The 21924-nt window shown below is 39.7% G+C and overlaps 1 protein-coding gene across 3 annotated transcripts in view; it reads left to right on the top strand.

Moving 5' to 3' along the window:
* Nucleotides 1-21924, top strand: part of Hipk1 (homeodomain interacting protein kinase 1) — an 80333-nt gene that overhangs the window by 22823 nt on the left and 35586 nt on the right. Inside the window, exons 1-3 of one of the 3 annotated variants that reach the window (XM_046458327.2) lie at nucleotides 4098-4223; nucleotides 8271-8366; nucleotides 15482-16559. In XM_046458327.2, the coding sequence (XP_046314283.1) occupies nucleotides 15484-16559 (1076 nt within the window). In that variant the 5' untranslated portion in view covers nucleotides 4098-4223; nucleotides 8271-8366; nucleotides 15482-15483. Of the gene's footprint in view, nucleotides 1-4071; nucleotides 4224-8270; nucleotides 8367-15481; nucleotides 16560-21924 lie in introns of those variants that run through there. The other 2 variants (XM_046458326.2, XM_046458325.2) reach the window with 2 other exon arrangements.

The following is a 21924-nucleotide window of genomic DNA, read 5'->3' as shown; positions in this document are numbered from 1 at the left end:
CGTGTCTCTAAATAAAAAAGGGCTGGGGATGTGGCTCAGTGGGTTCAATCTCTGGTACAAAAAAAAGAAAAAAAAACCAAAGACCAAAAAAGGTTACAAGACTATTCCAGATTAAAGGAACCTAAAGAGAAAGGACAATTAAATGCAATATATAACTCTAAATTGGATCTTGTGCTGGAGGGGAAAAATGCTGAGAGATGTTATTGGGTCGATTGACAAAAATTAGTATATGGGTTATTGATAAAGTATCATATCAATGTTAAATTTCCTGGAATTGATAACTATATGTATTATATTTATGTAAGACAATGTACTTAGGATATTCCAGTATTGAGGGGCAAGTGGGGGCATGATGCATGCAATTTACTTTCAAAAGAAAAAAATGTATGTGTATGTGCACGTGTTTTATACCTTTATTCTACCTACCTACAGATGTAATCTAAGAACACAAATAATAAAGAAAGGGGAGAGATGATATCAGTGAATTTGGGTAAAGGGTGCATAGGTGCTTTTTAAAAATTATTCTTTCAACTTTTCTGTATGTTTGAAATTATATCTGGGATCTGGACTTAAAAAAAAATCATCAAGACTTCCTTCCTTTTGGCTCAGGGGATTTTCCCAGGTTTTGCTTCCTATTCTTCACTTCAGACCTTCCCACTCATCTGGATTTCCCAGTTTTACAACTTGTTGACTTTTTCTTGAATTCTCTTTTTCTTCCTAAAACTTTGGACTTACTAGTTGGATTGTTTGCTCCTAGATTTTTAAAAATTTTGGTGGTACTGGGGACTGAACTCAGGAGCACTTACCACTGAACTACATCCCCAGTCCTTTTTATTTTTGACTGTGAGACAGCGTCTCCATAAGTTGCCCAGGCTGACCTCAAGCTTGTCATCTTCCTGCCTCAGGCTCCTGAGTAGCTGGAATTACAGGCATGCACTACCACACCTGGCATTGGCTAACCTTTTGGATTTAGCTTCTCCAAAGGTACAGCCTTCTGGTTAGCTTCTCTTATTTGTCCTTAAGCACTGCAGCTCCTGAACAAGTGACTTCTTGCTTGCAACACTGAATCCAGGCTCTAAGCCCTGGAGGGATCATATCCATCTTGTGGCATCAAAGCTTCTAATTACTAACAGCCTCATCTCCCTTTCCAGCTGCCCTGACTTTGTCTGGGAGGAAATATTTCACATTTCTGGCCCATTATCTTCATGTTCTTTGTTTGAACCCTCATCCTGTTTTCTAATTAGGCTGCATTTCTCCAGCCAGCTGCCCTTACCAGTATCAGTTCTCTCCTATTACCTGTCTGATTGAACCTCTAATTGCTCTTCATTGCCTTTCAAAGACCAACACAGGAGATGGTGGTGTAGCTCTGGTAGAGCACATGCCTAACATTGCACAGGTCCTGAGTTCAATCTCCAGCCACCTCAAAAAGGGAGAAAACAAACAAAAATGGACTCAATCTACCTTACTAATTTCACACCCTTCTCCATAGAACCATAAGCTTCTCCAGGGCATAGAACTTGCCTTTTCTTCTTTGCACCTTTAATTTCTAATGCAGTGTCTGGTACACAGAAGATGCCCTATATATAGGTGTCGAATGGACAAATGACTCTAAACTGTTAAGTTTTTTTTAACCATATCATATTCAAATATTACCTTCTCTGATGATGTTCTCTGACTCTCACTCATTTTTTTTCCTTACTAGATTGTAAGCTCCCTGAGGGAAAAGACCATTCATCTTACATCTGGCTCCAGTGTCTAGGGAAGTGTCTGGCTCTATAGAGCAGGCATACAAGCAGTTTGCTGGATGAATGAATGAATGACATTAGAAAGAAGAAAGTACTAGATTTTAAGATACTCCTTACCTGCTGGGTCCCAGTGGCACACACCTGTATGAGACAGGAGAATTGCAAATTTTAGGCCAGTCTGGGCAACTTAGCAAGACCCTATCTTAATAAAAAAATAGAGGCTGGGGATGCACTTTAGTGGTAGAATGCCTCTGTGTTCAATCCCCAGTACCATAAACACATAAATAAATAAATAAGAAAACGAACTGCCTGCATAATAAGACAGATTGAGAACAGTTGAAAACAGAGATCAACAAGTAAATAAGGTACAAATAAATAAATGATCTAAGTTGTCAGGCAATGCAGAATGAAGATAACATGGGAGTCATTTGGGAAAGGATCCCCTGAGGGTAAATTTTGAGGTATGTTTGAAAAGAGGAAAGAGATATAACTTGGGAGAGTAGGAGATGAGAGCTGTTGAACCAAGGCAAGGTAAATAGCGTGCCTGAAGCTTGCTTTTGGAGCAGGACCTGTTCATCCCCAGCCTCAGGTTTCTGCCTTTTTCCTGGTTTACCAGGCAGGCACCCTCCCTCATTCTTCATGTCTTAATGTTTCCAGGGTCAGCCCGATGTGGGGACTTTATGTTCTCTAAACAGTAAGAAGGAAGTTTCTGTGAAAATAAGCAAACAAAACTGCCCTGTGGGATTGAACACTTTTGCTAACCCTGGTCCTCTAGGGAAATAAACTTCCCTGTTCCCAATAAAATGGAACTGCTCCCAGTGTCGTTTAGCCAGGGAGAAACCCAAATTACTTCCCTTAAAAGGGACCCTAGAACATTTTACAAAAATTTTGTCTTTTTTTGAGGAGATAGGGATTCAAGGAAATCTAGGATGTATAATGAGTGAGATAGAAATAGAAATGGATAGCAGAATCCTGTTTCAGCCACATCTGTTTCCCTCCTCAAAGAGTATATGCAAATATTCATGATTCTGGACAGTTTTTCCCGTCATTTTTATTTTTAGACAGTGTCTCACTAAATTGCAGAAGGTCTCACTAAGTTACTGAGGTTGGCCTGAAACTTAGGATCCTCCTGCCTCAGCCTCCCCAGTCGTTGGGATTGCATAAATGCACAACCCGCGGGTCCAGACTCTTTCATATTCTCGCTAAAATGATCAGGCTGGCCTGGAATTTGAATTTGCAATCCTCCTGCCTAAGCGTCCTGAGTATCTGGTTACAAGCTTGTGCCACCACACCCGGCTCCTATCACTTTCTAGGGTTCAGATCATTGGTTCCTCTAGCATTTGTGGGATGCAACAAATGAATTATATTAGTTTCCCTAAAATATTCCCCAATTCACACACAGCATTTTACACAACTGGAGGTGCATCTCCAGAATCTCTTGAGGCTGGGAGACTGTCTTTCTATTAGGATAAGCTAGTTTTCAAGCAGTGCCCGCTTTCTCAAGAACGTTGTGCCCAGTGCATTGTTTCCTGAACACCCTTACTACCTTTGGTAGAGGCAAGAAAATTATGATGTTGGCATTCGCTCATTCGCGTTTTGAGAGGATGCGTTTAGAGCACAGCTATTTCATCTTACTTCTTAACGCAAATACAGATTCCAAAGGTAGCAATCAGATCCCTAAAGGGCATCCGATGTCCCTGAAGGCTTTCACATCCAGTACATGGATGTCATGCTGCTAGGGCGTCTCTACAAGGTAACGAAACACGAAAGCCTAAGTGGAGGTAATTCCTCACCCCAGGAAGGTTTCCCGGGTAGACACTGCCTCTCTGCGAGCTGCCCAATCTCTGGGGTATACTCTAAACTACGGTGATGTCACACTGGGTGGGATGACATTTTACAGTTGGATCCCCTACCGCCACCTGTAAACCACTCGGAGCCTGTGGTGCGGAGGGTGCGACCCCCGCACTCGGCCAAGCTGGCTCCCCACGGAGGTGTACCCTTTCCCGCCGCCATCAGTACTATGCGGTCGTCCTAGTCCGCGGGCTCCTTCGCACTTCCGCCTCAGTAGGTGTCATGGCGCCAGGCGGGTGGATGGTTCCGGCGAGGCGGGGCTGGCCGGATAGGGGCGGTCGCTCGGGGCTCCGCTCGTCGGGTCTGGCGACAACGGCGGCTGCGGAGTGAGGGGCCCGGCTGTGGCCCCGGACGGCAGCGGGAGGCCGAGGCGGGAGCGCGCAGGGCTGAGGCGGCGGCGGCGGCGGCGGCGGGAAGGGGCCGGGTGGCGGAGCGGGCGGGAGGCTGGAGAGGCTCCCCCCGCGGGACGGGCGCAGGGACGGCTCCGGGGGGCGGGGGCGGGGGCCGGGGCCCGAGCCGGCTCGCGCGGGGGGTATGATGACCCGGCGGCGGGGCCCCGGATCTCGTCTCCTCCGCCGCCTCCTCACGGCAGCCCCAGCTCGCGGCTGAGAACCAGACACACCGGCGGTGAGTCAGGCCGGGCGGGAGGGGGCCTCCGTGGGGAGCGACCTCCCATCCGCACCCCGAGGCGGGCTCGGCCGGCCGCGGGCTCTGCTTGGGCTCCCGGCCTGCGGGGGGCGCCTCCCTCAGTCGCCCCCGTCTGGCATCGGGCACCGCGTCCTGCGGCCCGGCAGCTCGCCGTCACGGAACGGGATTGCGTTCGCGGGAAAGTGGGCTACTGCGGGCTTGTTGGCGGGGCAACTCCCCCTGCCTCCTGCCACTTCTCCTCTAGGCGTGTTGTTGTCCTCAAGTGACAGGGGGACGCCTTGCATCTCCTCGCCCGGCCGGTTCTTTTCCCCCTCCCTGGCTGTTGTGGCAGGTTCCCAGTGTGTGACTTGTGCGTGTATATTTCCCAGCTCTGCTTATCGCGGTGGTTAGGGGTTATTTGTGCTTTTGGGACCAGGAAGCGGTTTCTGGAGAAGACGGTGGGGGTGGGAGGGTGGGTGTGGAAGCTTTTCTGTCCTCTCCGCGTATGTTCTGTAATCGCTACGTTTGTAATTTGTAATGATGGTGGAGACGACGTGGGAACAGCCCTCCTAATGTGTGTCTGTGCAAGGCTAGAGGTTTGGCTCAGAGAGAAACTTTTGCTGCTTGCCTGTCGCCACTTTCAAAGCTTTGTTTAAAAAAAAAAAGAAAACGGAAAAAGGAGACCACTAAAACTCTTGGGTAAGGTCCACACTATTCACAGGTTTGTGGGGAAGAGTCCCTTTTTGTGCCTAGCAACCCAGACCTAAGGCTCGGTCTCCAGGAGCGTCTAACCTCCAGTTTGTTGTGGTGACGAACCTTGAGCAATGGCCTGTGTTTATGCTGGGCGCGCGTTCCTTCCTGTTTGGGGAGGGGGCTGAAAAGGGGAAGGGAGAAAAAACAATCCCAAGCTCCAATAAGTCTTTTCTCTACTTAACCTTTTCAGTTCTAGATAGGCTAATTTTAAGGTAGTCCTGAATGTTTTTTCTTGTCGGTTAATGACACTGAGAATTCTCAGGAATTGCATCAAAATATTAGTTTTACCTATAGATTCTTCCGCCTCAATCTGTTCTTTATCTTATTTGTTTCTTAGTAACTCTGATGGAAACAGCAGTGTGGCTTCCTGCTTTAGATGAAGTGGGGCTAAATTAAGTGGCTGATGCCCTCACCAAAACCTACAATTTTGCTCTTGTTTGTGTAAAGCTATTTTTGATTCCTGGCCTGTAAGACTTTGTGTGTGTGTGTGTAAGATTATAGAGAATGCAAACCATTACCAGCTTTTTTTCATATAGAAGCCTAAAGCTTTCTGTAAAACATTAAAACATCTACTAACAAATCATTTCACCTAATCATTGTTACTCAGCTGGTAATTTTGGATCTTTGCATGCAGTATATCTCAGGGTTTTATGTTATACTACTGGGCAAGATGAACGTAGTCACTGACTTTAAGATAGTGTTCTTGGCTTGAAGGATATTTTGGTAAAGTACTTGTGGTTGAAACTGGAGGCAGCCAAGCCCATAAACGATCTGAGGAGTGAAATGGTGAATGAGATCTTATAAATATACTGGCTCTGGTTGACAAGTAGGTCTTTTGCTGGTTTCATCTTCAGGGACAGTCTGTCCATCTCTGCACATTGTAGTTTTATGGATTTTAGAGTATGTTGATTAGTAACAACGTTTAAACCAAACCAGAACTTTCTTAAAAAAAAAAAAAAGAAGAGAAATGTCAAAGTTCACAATTGTCTGGAAAATAGAATTCTTTCATTCTGTGTTTTTGTTTTTATAAGCACAGCTCCATCAGTGGTTTATTGGTAGAAATCAGTGAGCCAAAACCTGCTTTGTGAACTTCTTACACTTAGAACTTGTGCAGCTTGTTAGTTATGTATTATAATTTGAAGTAATTTTGTAAACATAAGCTGCTTGATTTGCCATCTGCCCTTTGTTTTCATTTTCATTTTAATGACAGCAGTCTATTTTTTTATCTTTCTATTAATTCCTCTTCAGTTTCTTCCCTTATATTTCATTCCCTTCCAACACCAGTTATCAAGATTGTTTTGCTTCAACTACCACTTAAGCTATCACTGATTTGCCTTGTGGTTCCATCTGTTTGTTTATTTTAAGGAAGACAGGGTCTTGCTGTGTTGACCAGGCTGACCTCAAACTTCTGGCTACAAGTGATCTTTCTGCCTGAGCCTCCCAAATAACTGGGACTGCAGGCTTGTGCCACTATGCCTGGCTTGGTTTCTTTTGGTGTTGTCCCTAATCTTCCTTTAGTTGTTGAAATCCAGTTCCTAGATGCCTAATATATTTGTATAGTACGTAATTTGGCACTTAAAAGATTAACATTCTTTATGTATTTTCTTTCTTTCTTTCCTTTCTTCAGTGTGTCTTATCAACTCAGCAACATTCCAAGGTTATTGAAGGTAGAGAAACTTGGTTGTATTTCTTTTGGATTCTTTAAGGGCACCTGGTACTGTGCTTTCCCAGCATGCTTAATGAAAAAGAATCAGAAGACCTGAATTCTTTGCCAGCATTGCTCCTCATTAGCTTTGTGTAAAACTTTTTTGGCTTTTTTGAGTCTCCTTTTTTCCATCTTGGAATTAGAGGATTTTAGGACAGATCTTTTAAGGTCCCTTTTAGCTATAAAAATCCTGTACTTTTTTTTTTTTTTGCCAGTGTCTTCTAATCAAGCACATCTTACTCTATACAATCTTTCATTTTTCTTTTTTAATTTTTAAACTTTTTTGGTACTGAAATTGAAGCTAGTGGTGCTTTACCACTGAGCCACATTCCCAGTGGGGCCATCTCTTCACCTTTTTAAAAAATTTTGAGACAGGGTCTTGCTAAGTTCCTTGGGGCCTCACTGAGTTGCTGAGGCTGGAATTGAAATTGTGATCCTCCTGTCTCAATCTTCTAAGTCACTGGAATTATAGGCACGCATGGTGGTGCTTGGCTCTTTATTTTTGAGGCAGGGTCTCTCTAGGTTGCTGAGGCTGTTCTTGAACCTTGTGATCCTCCTGCCTCAGCTTCTCATGTTGCTGGTATTACATGTGTGAGCTACCATGTCTGACATTTTTTTACATCCCTTGGTATACTGGCAAAAGTCATCTCATCCCCCCCCCCCCCCCCCCCCGCCCCATACTGGGAATTGAACCTAGGGATACTGTACCTCTGAGCTATATCCCCACCCTTTTCATTTTTTATTTTGAGACAGGGTCTCCCTAATTTGCGCAGGATGTCCTAGAACTTGCAATCCTTGTGCCTTAGCCTCCTGGGTAGCTGGGATTACAGGCAGTTGCCACAGGGCTTGGCCTCATTCTTCTACCTCCCATCTGCCAAACATGGTAACTGTTTTCCTTCCACCTTTGCTGGCTGATCCAAACAGGGTCTTTTCTTAGCATTATGTGTGTTTCATATTGATCTCTGCTTTGTTGATTTGGCCTTTTTCTTATGTTGGAAACTCCTCATGTTTTTTTATTCTAAACTGTATAGATTTTGTAGACTATCTTTTACACATACTAAAATATTACCTTATTATTAACACAAAGCACCTATTTTTCTTTTGTTTTGTTGCTATAGATTTGTCATTACCAATGAATATAAGTGAACTATTGAAATTTAGGGGAAAAAATCCTGCCTAGAAAGCAGTTTACCTAAACATTAAAAATTGATTTAGATGGCTGAAGTTACATAGAATTGTATACTGTGCTGGCAACTACCACCACCTTTGTCCACACCCTATTTTTTGCAATACCGGTTGGGGAAGTGACTTGTCATACAGTTCCACATGAAGGAAGGAAGTACTAGAGGAAAAGGAGTGGGAGACTTTGATTCAAATAGTGTTCATAGGATTTCCAGATTACTTTTTTCTTTAGTATTATTGTATTTAGAACACTAATGTATATATTATCTTGCAGATAAGACTAATTTCTATCTTATATATTTCTCTTTTCTCTTTTTTTGTACTGGGAATTGAATCCAGGGCATGTTACCACTGAGCCACATCCCCAGCCCTTAATTTTATTTTTTAATTTTTTTATTTTTGAGCAGGGTCTTGCTCTCTTGCTTAGGACTTCACTAAATGATGAGGCCGGCCTCGAATTTGTAGTCTTCCTGCCGCAACTTCCTGAGTCACTTGGATTACAGGTGTGCACCACTGTGCCCAGATTTATCATGTGTTTCTTTAATTTAGTTGGAATGACTTCTGAGCTCTTTTTACATTATATATGTGGGGAAGTAATGTGATCTGTTTTACAGTCATTTATTCTAGCCAATATTTGGCATATGCTATATGACAGCCACTGTGATAGATGCTGGTGATAATTTAAAAAAGAAAGAAAGAAAAGGGGAAACGACTATGACACACCATTGCTGTACTATTGAGGACTGTCCTTCTAGAACTTCCAGTTTAGATGGGAAGTCAGGTTTTGAATAAATAATTACAAATGGTCATACTTAAATATAGATTGGCCTATGAGTTATCATGTGGTCTGGTCCCTGCCTGCCTTGTTGGGTCCTGTTTCTACTATTTCCTCCATTGTTCTGTTCCCTTTACAATTACCTCTTCTTCAAAAGGGCCAAGGATGTGTCTATCTTTGCATTACATTTTTTCTTTCTCCTTGTCAGTGAAGTCTCAGCTTAAGTGCTTCCACCACAACAAGGCCTTTCTTGACCACTATCTCCATCACATCATTGTTTTTGTTTTCCTCATAGCACTTATTGGTAGTTGTTGTTTTCTTGGAGAGAGAGAGAGAGAGAGAGAGAGAGAGAGAGAATGTGTGTGTGTCTGTCTGTCTCCCCAGTAGAATGTAAACTCTAAAAGATAAGGGGTGTGTGTGTGTGTGTGTGTGTGTGTGTGTGTGTCTGTCTGTCTCCCCAGTAGAATGTAAACTCTAAAAGATAAGGGATCTTGTCTATCTTGAATACCACTGTTATCTCCTGTCTCTAGAACAGTCCCTGACAGACAGTAGGTCCTCAATAAGTTTTAAGGAATAAATGAAATAGTTAAGTATAAGTGTAAATGAAATAGTTAAGTGTAAGCTTTGGGATTTTATCCTAAAGTTTTATATGGGGGACAGAATGCATTTTTCTCGAGATGTGCACTTTTAAAAACTTTGGTGAAGAATAAATTCAAGAGGGAAGCTTAGAAAGGAGTGATAGAGGGTGCTTTAGGAGACTTTACCAGGAAACTAAACTAATATGAGATGACCCTTGGGAAGTCTTTTCTGAGTGTATTTGTCAGCCTAAGACTATCTAAATAGTAATCGAGCTGAAGGAAAATAGTTCCTCCTTTCATAACAGCTTGAAGTAAGTGTTATAAGTCAAAATGATTATTGTAGGTTGGCAGTAAGCTCAGCTATACATGACCATTCAGGACACATGTTCCTTCTATCTTGTTTGATCCGTTTTTCCTTGGGTGTCATCTCTTAGTGAAAGCTTGGTCTCCATGGGTTCTGCTGGTAGATAGGGAACTATGTGAAAAGCTCACTCATTTGTCACTTTCCATTGGTGAGAAGGACTGGTAAATGTAGTCCATCTTGGGATGAAGGGGAGGGTAGATTTTAATCAAACAGCTTCTGCCACACTATAGAAGTGAGCTTTAAGTAGAGACTGGAAAGATAAATACAATTTAGGAAAAGGCTCAGAGGTGAAATGAAGTTCACAAAGGGAACATTATGTATGAAGGAACTAGGACAGGAGAAAGCAAGGCCTACTCTAGGAACCAGAGAAACAGTACAACTGAAAGAGAGTGCCTGGGGTAAAGTAGATGAAACAAGGTCCAAGTCATGAAAGACCTGGTAGCACAAATTATAGAGCTTTGAGGCTTTATCCTAAAGTTTTATATGGGGGACAGAATGCATTTTTCTCGAAACGTGCACTTTTAAAAACTTAGGTGAAGAATAAATCCAAGAGGGGAGCTTAGAAAGGTGGCTTGAAGGTACAATTAAGGAGAGACCAGTTGGATTGTTTAAAAGTAGTCCAGAATTGTGCCCTAGGAGTGGTGGATATAACTGAGTGAAGTAGAGAGAGATTTAGGTGTTCTAGTGAAAGAATTTTCTTCCCAAACGTTTTGTGTTTTACAAAATACATACTCTTATTTGCCTTATAAGACCATGTATTATCAGAGTGTGTGCTGGAGAATACACACATACATGTACATGTCAGCCAAGGACAAGTGCTAGAGGAAGAAATCAGTGTATAATACTGATTTAAAATTATGTACGTCACTAATTATTAAATTGTGTCAAAGAGACCAAGATGATACTGAGCAAAAGCAGCAGGAATTTGTTGTAGGTGTGTTGGGGAAAAGATGGAAGCTATTGAGGATTAAGGACAAAACATTGAAAAATTATTAACTTGGTTGTTATGCCCAACTATTTCATTCAGGGTTATTTTGAATTCTTATCAGTCTGCCTATAGTACTTATAGTACATCCCAATAAATGATGTTAAATAGATGTGACCATGCCAGGAATGGGGAAGCTGTGAATTTGACTCTTTTGGGAAGCTGTGCATTCTAGCGTGACTCGGTTTTATTTTTAGTAGTAAGTACAAGTACCAATAGCATTTTGCCTGTCAGTCCTAGTTTGGGATTAATGCATTGGACAAATTTGTCATATTGAGTTGGTTAAGTCCTTGGAGTGTGAAGTTTTAAATGAAAAGAGAGGTACAACATTTTCAGGAAATCAGAAATGACATATTTATTGGGGATTCTTTTATGAGTTGAAAATATTTGTAATTTGCTTAACAGAGTTGTGTACATAGTAAAATTTCCACAGATTTTAATTCTATCCCACATTTTTGTTTGGGAGGTCTTTGCCTAGGAAGAAAATTGCCTTTCTATTGGGAAGATGTATTGTGGAACATATACTTTATCCTGAGTCTAGAAATTGCTGTTTTAACCTTAATTTCAGAGTGGAATATAAATAAGACTCTGTTGATTTTTCTAGGCCACTTTGATTCTGTGTTTTCTTCTCACCTTGTGCTAGCTGAGGTCGGAATGAGTGTCAGCCACATTTTAAGAGAGTCCTTGATGGTGAGATGTGTACTGATTTTCATATAGCATACCCTTGCTGAGGGAAGGCCAGTGAAATTCTGGGTTGTTCTTTTTCCTTTGGGTAGATTACACTTGTCTTTCAGAATAAGAATTCTACTCATTTGTATAGAAAAATGTCCTAGAATTTGTCTTTCTTCAGTGTTCAGTATGAAGAGTCCAAGTCATCAGTCTCTTATTTTATTGGATAAAAAGTTAGCAGCAACATTACTCTGGTAATGTGATATTTTCAAAGACTATCAAATTATGAGCATTTTTTAAAAATGTTATATTTCATGAGGTCTTTTCAGTGTTATTATACTACTGAAAATAAAATATTGCTATATAATTATGACCCCTATTCCTAGACAGTTGCTGCAGAGGGCAAATTTTGTATTCATTAAAATTATTTCACTAAGGGCTGAGGTTGTAGCTCAGCGGTAGAGTGCTTTCCTAGCACGTGTGAGGCTCTTAGTTCAATCCTCAGCACCACATAAAAATAAATAAATAAAAAAGGTTTTGTGTCCAACTACAACTAAAAAATAAATATTTTTTTAAAAAGTGTTTCACTAAATACTTTTAATGACATGAAGGTTATTTTCATGTTTTTTGATGCATTGTTAAAATTAGCAGCTCAACAGATAAGGAAAGTGAATTTGTTCTGGTTCCATTTTCTGATGACAAGAAATGCTTTAGCATATTATCTATCTATTTGTGGTACTGGGGATTCAACCTATGGGTGCTTTACCCCAGTCCTTTTTTATTTTTGAGTCAGGGTCCCACTAAGTTGCTTAGGGCCTTGCTAAGTTGCTGATGCTGCCTGTAAACTTGTGACCTCCTGCCTCAGCCTTCTGAGTTACTGGAATTATAGATGTATGTGTCTTGCATGTATTTTCATATGTAAATTTTGTAAAGGAGGTTTCACACTTCTCTTAAATTTGGTATTATGTCAGTGATGGAGGTAGAACAGAATGGTTTGTGTATTTGTAACCCTGTAGTAAAATTGCACTGACCTTAGCTTTTAATTTATACTTTTTTTCCTCTTCAGTGTTTGTATAAATTATGGAAACTCTCGCTTAAAGTAAATCCAACCCACATTTTAGAAATCGAAGGTTGAAGATATGTTCTTTTTTCCAGCTGACTAGTCTGGTACAGATAGTTCTTAATTGTAGTCGGTCACAAGGAAATGGACACGTTACTTTTTTTTTGTACTGAATATTGAACTCAGGGGCACTCGACCACTGAGCCAAATCCAGCCCTATTTTGTATTTTATTTAGAGACAGGGTCTTACTGAGTTGCTTAGCACCTCACTTTTGCTGAAGCTGGCTTTGAACTCATGATCTTCCTGCCTCAGCCTCCCCAGATGCTGGGATTATAGGTATGTGCCACCATGCCCAGCTACACATTGTATTTTTTTAAATAATTTTTATTTTATTTATTTTTTTGTGTGGTGCTGGGGATTGAACCTAGGGCCTTCTGCATGCAAGGCACTCTACCAACTGAGCTATATCCCCAGTCCTTTATTTTTTTACACAAATGGAGCACAACTCTTTATTTCTCTGGTTGTACATGATGTAGAGTACACCATTCATGCATTCATACCCGTATGTAGGAGTAATAATGTCCATATCATTTTACTGCCTCCCCCGACACTCCTTCTCCCCTCTGCTCAATCCAAAGTTCCTCCCTTCTTCCCTTGCCTCCTGCTGATTGTGGATTAGCATCCACTTATCAGAGAAGACATTTGGCCTTTGTTTTTTTGGGGGGATTGGATTACTTTGCTTAGCACGATATTCTCTTAATTCCATCCATTTACCTGTGAATGCCATAATTTCATTCTTATTTAAGGCTGAGTAGTATTCCATTGTGTATATATATCACAGTTTCTTATCCAATCATCTATTGGAGGCCATCTAAACTGTTTCCACAGCTTAGCTATTACACATTGCTTTTTGATGTTCTGTAATATTCTTTGTCATGTTTTCTTTTTCTTTTTTCCCTAATTGTCTGTGTATATTCTCTCATGACTAGTAAAACTTATATGTATGGGAGTGGGGACTTCTTCCATATTTTAAGAGTGATGCATGCAGATAAGAGGGAAGATGATTTAAAGACATCAACAACAACAAAAACCAAATCTAACTTAAGCGTTTGAAAATAACTGCAGTTTAGCATGTGCGTGGTAGGGAGTTGTAGAGGATGTGAAGTTAATAGGCAGGAGTTGGATCTTTCATCCAACAGATATTAAATGTTAATAGTCTATGATGAGCTCTGGTGATACAAGTGAAGAACAAAACAGACAGTACCTGTCTGCATGGAATTTATATTGTGACTGGAAATATGGCCTTAAATAAATATTTTCAAGTTATAAGGAAAGAACAGGGTGCCATGGGAATGCATGGTGGTGGTGGGATGATTGTGGGGAGTGTTTGTGTGTTTGTGACAGGTGTCAGGGAACAGCCATGGATGTGGTGGCCCCATGCCTATAACCTCAGTGACTCAGGAGACTGAAGCAGGAGGATTGCAAGATCAAGGCTAGCCTGGGCAATTTACTGAGACACTGTCTCAAAATAAAAAGGGCTGGGGTTGTAGCTCAGAGATAGGGTGTCCCTGGGTTCAATCCCCCCAGTACTGTGGGGGTGGGATGTCAGGGAACAGTATTCCCAGAAGAAAGTCTTCAATGCATTAGAAGGCCTGGAGTTCAGAGACTATGAAGTACTCTTGCAAGAAAAGAAGGGCTAGAGTGGAAAGTGTGGCTAGAGTGGAAGAATCAAAGTGGACAGATGTTGGAAGACAGCAAGCAAATTTTGGAGAGCTAGTTAAGGCAGGTTGAAATTTAAAACTTTATGCCCAAGGAAATGGAAAACTTGGGGGAGGGGAGAAGGATGGTCAAGAAGAAAGAATAGTTAACTGACTTGCATTGTTTAAAAGCAAAGATCCCAAGTGGCTTTAAGGCAATTAATTTGGTGACTATTGGCAATTTGAACTAGAATGGTGCCAATAAGGGAGAGAAAAATGGCTGATTTGAAATATACTTAAGAGGGAGAATTGATAAGATATAGATTATATGTGGAGGATAGGGAGAGGAATGAGACAGGATGATAATAATTAAATACGTGCTAGGCACTACCACTTTACATGTATTTAGTCATTTGATTCTCAGAACAATAATGAGGTAGCTATTGTTATTACTGTTTTATGGATTGGGATACTGAAGCTCACGGCCTCCCTGATTTTTGGCTTGAGGTGTTGGGGTATGCTGTGTCATCTCATAATTGAGATAGAAAACTGGGGATGGGGTGGAGGCTCATAAGTTTAATTTTGGACATGTTGAATTTCAGGTGTTTGTAAAATAACTAAATTACAGTATCAAGTGGGCATTTGGATATTATGGATTGGAGTTCAGGAGAGGTCTGGATTAGAAATAGAGATAGTAGAGTCTTTTGCAGATGACTAATTCTGGCTAGTATTTATTGGAAAGGGGAAAGTGGAGCAAAAGAAGGGGTGTTAAGGGGCCGGGATTGTGGCTCAGTGGTAGAGTGCTCTCCTAGCATGCATGAGGCACTGGGTTTGATCCTCAGCACCAAATAAAAGTAAAATAAAGATATCATGTCCACCTAAAACTAAAAACTAAATTAAAAAAAAAAGTTGTATTAAAATAGAATTCCAGGGTCTCTGATGTTTGAGGAAGGAGCAGATAAATATGAAATGGCTTGTATGCTATGTCAAATATTATTAGCCTTTTTTTTTTTTCCTGAAAAAACAAACAAACATCAACAACAACAACAAAATTTGGCTTAGTCCTTGGGCTTATTGTGTTTGAGGTATCTGTGGGATACTCAGGACAGCTGATCTGTTTGTTCTCTTTTCCTCTCCCTGTATTTTCCTAAGATTAATTTTCCTTAATCATCAAAAGATACTGTCTAACCTTGTCATCAACCTGGTTACTTCTTCTGGTCAGTTTTTCAGTGTTCCTTTTCAAATGTAGTAGACAGAGATGAACATTATTTTTTTCTTTCTTCTTTCAAACATTTTATGTATGACCTGCACAGAGTGAATGTACCAAGTTTTCACTTTGGTACATTCTGGACACTATTTCTGTGAATGTAGGTTAATTAGCTTTGAAAAGGGGAACGTTATTGCATCATGTTTCTTTTATCAACTAAAGTGTTTTCATATAAGCTGTTGCTAAGACTTGTGGTCTAATTCTCATTTTCTCCCCATCTAGGTATGGCATCACAGCTGCAGGTGTTTTCCCCCCCATCAGTGTCGTCGAGTGCCTTCTGCAGTGCGAAGAAACTGAAAATAGAGCCCTCTGGCTGGGATGTTTCAGGACAGAGCAGCAACGACAAATATTATACCCACAGCAAAACCCTCCCAGCTACACAAGGGCAAGCCAACTCCTCTCACCAGGTAGCAAATTTCAATATTCCTGCTTACGACCAGGGTCTCCTCCTTCCGGCTCCTGCAGTGGAGCATATTGTTGTAACAGCAGCTGATAGCTCTGGCAGTGCAGCTACATCAACCTTCCAGAACAGCCAGACCCTGACTCACAGAAGCAACGTTTCTTTGCTTGAGCCATATCAAAAATGTGGATTGAAAAGAAAAAGTGAGGAAGTTGACAGCAACGGTAGCGTGCAGATCATAGAAGAACATCCCCCTCTCATGCTGCAAAACAGAACTGTGGTGGGTGCTGCTGCCACAACCACCACTGTGACCACAAAGAGTAGCAGTTCTAGCGGAGAAGGGGATTATCAGCTGGTCCAGCATGAAATCCTTTGCTCTATGACCAATAGCTATGAAGTCTTGGAGTTCCTAGGCCGGGGGACATTTGGACAGGTGGCTAAGTGCTGGAAGCGGAGCACCAAGGAAATTGTGGCTATTAAAATCTTAAAGAACCACCCCTCCTATGCCAGACAAGGACAGATTGAAGTGAGCATCCTTTCTCGCCTAAGCAGTGAAAATGCAGATGAGTATAATTTTGTCCGTTCTTATGAGTGCTTTCAGCATAAGAACCATACCTGCCTTGTGTTTGAGATGTTGGAGCAGAACTTATACGATTTTCTGAAGCAGAACAAGTTTAGCCCACTGCCACTCAAGTACATCAGACCAATCTTGCAGCAGGTGGCCACAGCCCTGATGAAGCTCAAGAGTCTTGGTCTGATTCACGCTGACCTTAAGCCTGAAAACATAATGCTTGTCGATCCAGTTCGCCAACCCTACCGAGTGAAGGTCATTGACTTTGGTTCTGCTAGTCACGTTTCCAAAGCTGTGTGTTCAACCTACCTACAGTCACGTTACTACAGGCAAGTGGAAAATATTGAAAATTATATGTTAGGCTAGAGAGCTGTCCTTATATTTAACATTTTATTACAGACAACTTTTAACAGTGAATAATAGAAATAAGATATGTTTTAGTTCATTACATATGTATGTGGCATTCTTCTATGTAATGTTATCTTTCTGAAATTTTTTTTAGCACTAGAAAAATTAACTCAGTCTGATTCAGAAGGTTACTAGCTGAATTATACTAACATCTGGTCTTTACTACCATTATATCTAATTTTCCTATTTTAAGAAGTCTTGGATACTTACTTATTTGTGATGAATTTCAGCATATGCTGCTATTTTTTCCAAACTCATATCTTGGCAGATAAAATGCCTTGGGAATAACTCCAGGTTTAACTCTAGCAGCATTTTATTCTTTTCTATTTTTTTCTTCTGTAACAGTGAGAATTAGATTAGGTGATTGTTATGGTCTCTTTGTCTTGTAACAATATCTATAATACTTGGAACTTATTTGGTTATCCTAGAATAGCCTTGGCTAATTTTTTTTAATCTATTTTTTTAAACATTATTGGACATTTATTTAATTTATTTATATGCAGTAACTTATACTTTAGTGATTCATATTTCTAGATTTGATAGCTCTAATGTAGCTACCTTTTTAATGTATAGTAATTATTGGGACAGTACATAAATTTTGTCTATACCATAATCAAAGCTCTTTTTAAATGTGCTTTTATTTCTTAGCACCTCCTTTATTTACTTATTAATTTTAAGGAGTCTGATATGTAGTCATGCATCAAATACAGATCATGTAGGCATTCAATAAAGAAATGAAATGGGCTGGAAGTGTCACTCAGTGGTATATACCACTTGTCTAGAATGACAAGGCACTGGATTTGAACCTCATCACTACCAAAAAAAGAAAAAGAAAGAAACAAATGAAACAGTTCAAACAATCAACAAAAAATAGATAACTACAAAATATATTTATAAGGGAATATATCCAACATGACAAATGCCTTTAGCTGAGGAAATATACTGAACTAAGAATTTTGTTTGTGTGAAAATAACAGAAGAATATTTTTGCTCCTACAAAGACTCAGAAAAAAATGCCATCTACATAATTTTTTAAAATTGTAAAATCTGTATTTCACATATTTACTATTTTTGCTATTTTGTACTGTGATAGATAACTTTCCAGTAATGTGACAGAACACCTAAGATAAACAGCTTATAAAGAAAGAAGATTTATTTTGTCTCATGGTTGTAGAGGGTTCAGTTTTAGGCTGTTTGGTCTGGTCACTTTGCCAGTGCTAGGGCAGAACATCATAGTGATAAGAGCTTAATTGTTCACCTCATGTTAACTGGGAAGCAGAGAGAGGGCGAGGGAGAAAGCAGAGGACCCAGGTTCCATTATCCCTGCAAGGGTAGGCTTTCAGTGACCTCACTTCCACTAGATTGCGCTTAAAGGTCCTACCAACTCCCAGTAGTGCCATCAGCAGGGAACAAAATCTTTAACACACGAGCCTTTGTTGGATACGTAAGATCCAGATTATAACAGATACTGTTCACTGGGGTATGAAGTACATTCACAGTATTGTGTAATCATTACCACTATCTATTAAATACGTTACAGTGCTTTGTAAAAAAAAGAAAGAAATGAAACCATCAACACTATTTGTCACCCAAAACAAACTCTGTAACCATTAAGTAGTAACTCCCTATTCTTTCTTCTTCCTACCCCCAGTAACCTCTATTTGATTTTCTATTTGTCTAGAAGGCTAGAGTCTACATATAAATGGAATCATACAATATTTGTCCATTTGTGTCTCATTTATTCCACTTAGCAGTAAGAATAATGTTTTTGAGGTTAATCCATGCTGTAGCATGAATCTTAACTTTATTCCTTTTTGTGGCTAAATAATACTCCATTGTATGTATATATCATATTGTGTTTATCCATTCATCTGATGATGGACACTTGGGTTGTTACCACCTTTTGATTATTGTGAATAATGCTGCTGTGAACATTTCTGTACAAGTCTATTAAGTTCCTATTTTCAGTTCTTTTAGGTACATAGCTTGGAGTGAAATTAATGGGTCATATGGTAATTCTAGGTTTAACTTTCTGAGGAACCACCAAACTGTTTCTCACATGTTAACATTATATTTTATCCATACTTATTTATTTTAATATTTTTATAGTTTTATAAAACTATGCCATTTTTTACTTGAGACAAGGTAAGGAAATTGAGAGCCTTTGGTTTCTGGTTTCATGCTGTCATAAGGCAACCTTGGCTAATTTTTTTTAATCTATTTTTTTAAACATTATTGGACATTTATTTTATTCATTTATTTATATGCAGTGCTGAGAATTGAACCCAGTGCCTCACACATGCTAGGCAAGCGCTCTACCACTAAACCACAACTCCAGCCCCATCCTTGGCCCATTTTGAGATTTTCACTTTCACTTATTTATACCTTAAAAGTTTTAGATTCCAACTACAGTTGCTTTTAATACTCTCCTTTGAGCAGTCCCATCACTGTTGTGTATTGCGTACATATGGTACAACTATATAAAACACTATAGGGGCACTAAGTGAAGTTCAGCTCTGTATCCCCTTCAGAGTATTGAAGGAGATAAGAGGGTGATCACAGCTGAAGGATGAGGGCTTATCAGCTTTCACAATCTTTACTCCATGCCTGCAGGTGTTCTTTAAATACTTGTGTGCCTTGTTAAAGACGGGTAACAGCAGTTGTTTTTTTTTCAGTGCCAGGGATGAAACTCAGGTCCTTGTGCATGCTAGCAAAGAGAATTATTATTTCATGAAATCATTTTTGATGGAATTTTCACTTAAAGGCTATATACAAGATTTGACGGTATAAGAGGTTCATTTAGTTTAATGTGCAATTCATTTGAGTTATTTTCAGTATTAAGTTGCTGATCTTTGTAACCCTTTACTTATCCTTTTAATTTAAGCTGTCGTTTGAGCTTAACAATGTTTCCTGTATTTCTCATGCATTTTGGTCTTTGACATAAAAATAATTTTAGGTTGAACTAAGTTTAGCTCTTAAAAAACAGGAGTTCATTCTGTTTATTACCAGGTTAATTACTGGTAATAATAAATTAATGTTGAAGTTAACCATCCATGACTTAACTGTGTTTAGGATTTAACATGTGCATTGTGTTGTTTAACAGTTACATTGGATAATGAGCCTAAGGCAGATGGAATAGCAGCTCAGGCATTTCTTCCTTATCACTGTGTCCTCTTAAGCTTCTTTTGTTGTTGCTTTGTTGCCATTATAGAATCTGTTAAGTCTTCACCTTTTCTTTCAGAAAATCTCTGTGAAATGTTTTTGGCTGGCAAATCATTCTGGCTCCAAACATAGCCTTCTTTCTTACCCTCCTTTTTAGTTTTACATTGTTTTGTCTTACTAATACATGCCAAAAGATTTTCATTAGACAGAAATTTGCCATAGAGCTATTTCTGTTGGCCATGGGCATGGCTAAATGATTCTGGCAGTAGAAGTAATATACTTTATTCTCTGGCCCACTGTAAATATACAATGTAAATGTCCAAGAAAAGCTGCCATCTTTTGGGGTTGGGTTTTAGGGAAAAAGCTTTGCCATACTTACAGGCTCAATGCTTTTTATTCTTATTTATTTATTTGTGGTATTGGGGATTGAACCAGGGGCACTCTATCACCGAGCTGCATCCTCAACTCTTTTTTAAAATTTTATCTTGAGACAGTGCTGAGACTGGTCAGGAACTTGTGATCCTCCTGCCTCAGCCTCGTGAGTTGCTGAGATTTCACCATGCCCAGTGTAATGCTTTTCCATTTTGAACAAACTAACTAGCCTCTGTTTCAAGCTGTTTGTTACTTATAGAAGGATAAAATCTAGAGAAGACAAGAATAGCATAAGTATAGCCAACAACAACCTAATTTCCTCTAACAGTTAAACTACAGTTTCAACTAAGCCACAGATGTATGACTTAATGTAACATCTCTGACCTGGCAAGTAAGTAGATTTGATGCATCTGAAATGGGAAAAAGTAACAAGACTATTCATGAAAATGACCAGAAAATGATTTGAACTCTTAAGCTATCCCAATCTCAGCTTGATCTGGGTGCCAGTGAAATAAAACTTTATGATCTTGAAGGAACTTTTCAATACAAAGAAGTTTGAACTTAGGAATCCAAAAGGCAGGGATGCTATTTCTTCCACTTGGCAATAGTAATTAGAACATGTTTAGTGTTTGGTTTTGAGAATGGGATGTATCTTCAAAGAAGAGACTGCTGTGTTCGAAGCACAGTTAATGCCATTTTCCTACTGAAGTGAATGCTGTCAAGTTTTTTTTTGCTTTGTTTTTGTTTTTAGCTTTCTTTTTTCTATGCTTGAGTAGATAATCTTTTTAATTGCCCAGTTAGGATGTTAGAATTGGAAAGGCACCTAGAAAAGTCATTATCTAATTCAGCTTTCTTATATAGATGATGTAGAACCAGGGTTTTAGTGTCCATAGACTGTGTGTGTGTGTGTTGGGGATTAAACCTAGGGCCTCATTAATGTAAGCTCTCACTGATGATATTCCCATTCCCTCTGTAGACTCTATTTTGACAGATTGAGAAAGAATGGAGGCCAAGGGAAAAGATGTAGTGAAAATATTTCCAAGAATTATAATCTGAAATCAGAGTTTAAAACATTCAGTTCTTACCTTCTTAGAGGCAAAACTCCTAATGATGCTTTACTGTTCAGTAAAGGAGAAGATAACTTCAGTCTTCTTGCTTCCCAGAGTTAGCTCAGTCTAACATTTCTAGGCCCTAATGATGAAAAAAGCCCTTGGACTGAGCGGCTTTATTTTTAACACTTGGCTGTTTGTAAGAGAATAGTTGCTGTTTTGAGTGAGTTTTTTGCTGAAAATCCGTAACTGCTTCTTGTCACAGAAGCAGGATGAGACCAAATGAAAAAACTGATTCCAGCCAGTTTTCAGTTGTGTGTGTGTGTGTGGGGGGGTGTGTGTTTTAATGGGGTTTTAGGAGTGGAATTAGTATTTCCTCTAATTTCCTTGAGACTTTAAGATTTACAGGATTACCAGTTATCATATATCATGTGCTACCTTTTTAAAGAAGTAAGTTTGGGTGGTCTGGTCATTCCCTTGTGACTTACCTTTTGGGCTTTAAAATGTCTTCTTGGCATTATGAGAATGGCAAAATCATTCTGCTTTCCAGTTGATGCTTTCAATGTTCTAAGCCCAGTTTTTAATTTTGGCACAAAGCCATTTGCACACTCCTTGCCAGCTATTTTTGGCACTGTCATAAATTTGAAAATTAATGATTCTGCTCACTGACAGTAGAAAGTTTTGTTCTTTTTCAATTTTAGAA

Source organism: Marmota monax, unplaced genomic scaffold, assembly GCF_021218885.2.
Source record: "Marmota monax isolate L192 unplaced genomic scaffold, Marmota_monax_Labrador192_F-V1.1 WCK01_AAM20220418_F8-fsc00087, whole genome shotgun sequence".
In the NCBI taxonomy this organism is placed as follows: Eukaryota; Metazoa; Chordata; class Mammalia; order Rodentia; family Sciuridae; genus Marmota; species Marmota monax.
Note: the sequence above shows the minus strand (reverse complement) of the source record. Positions and strands in the feature narration are given on the sequence as shown.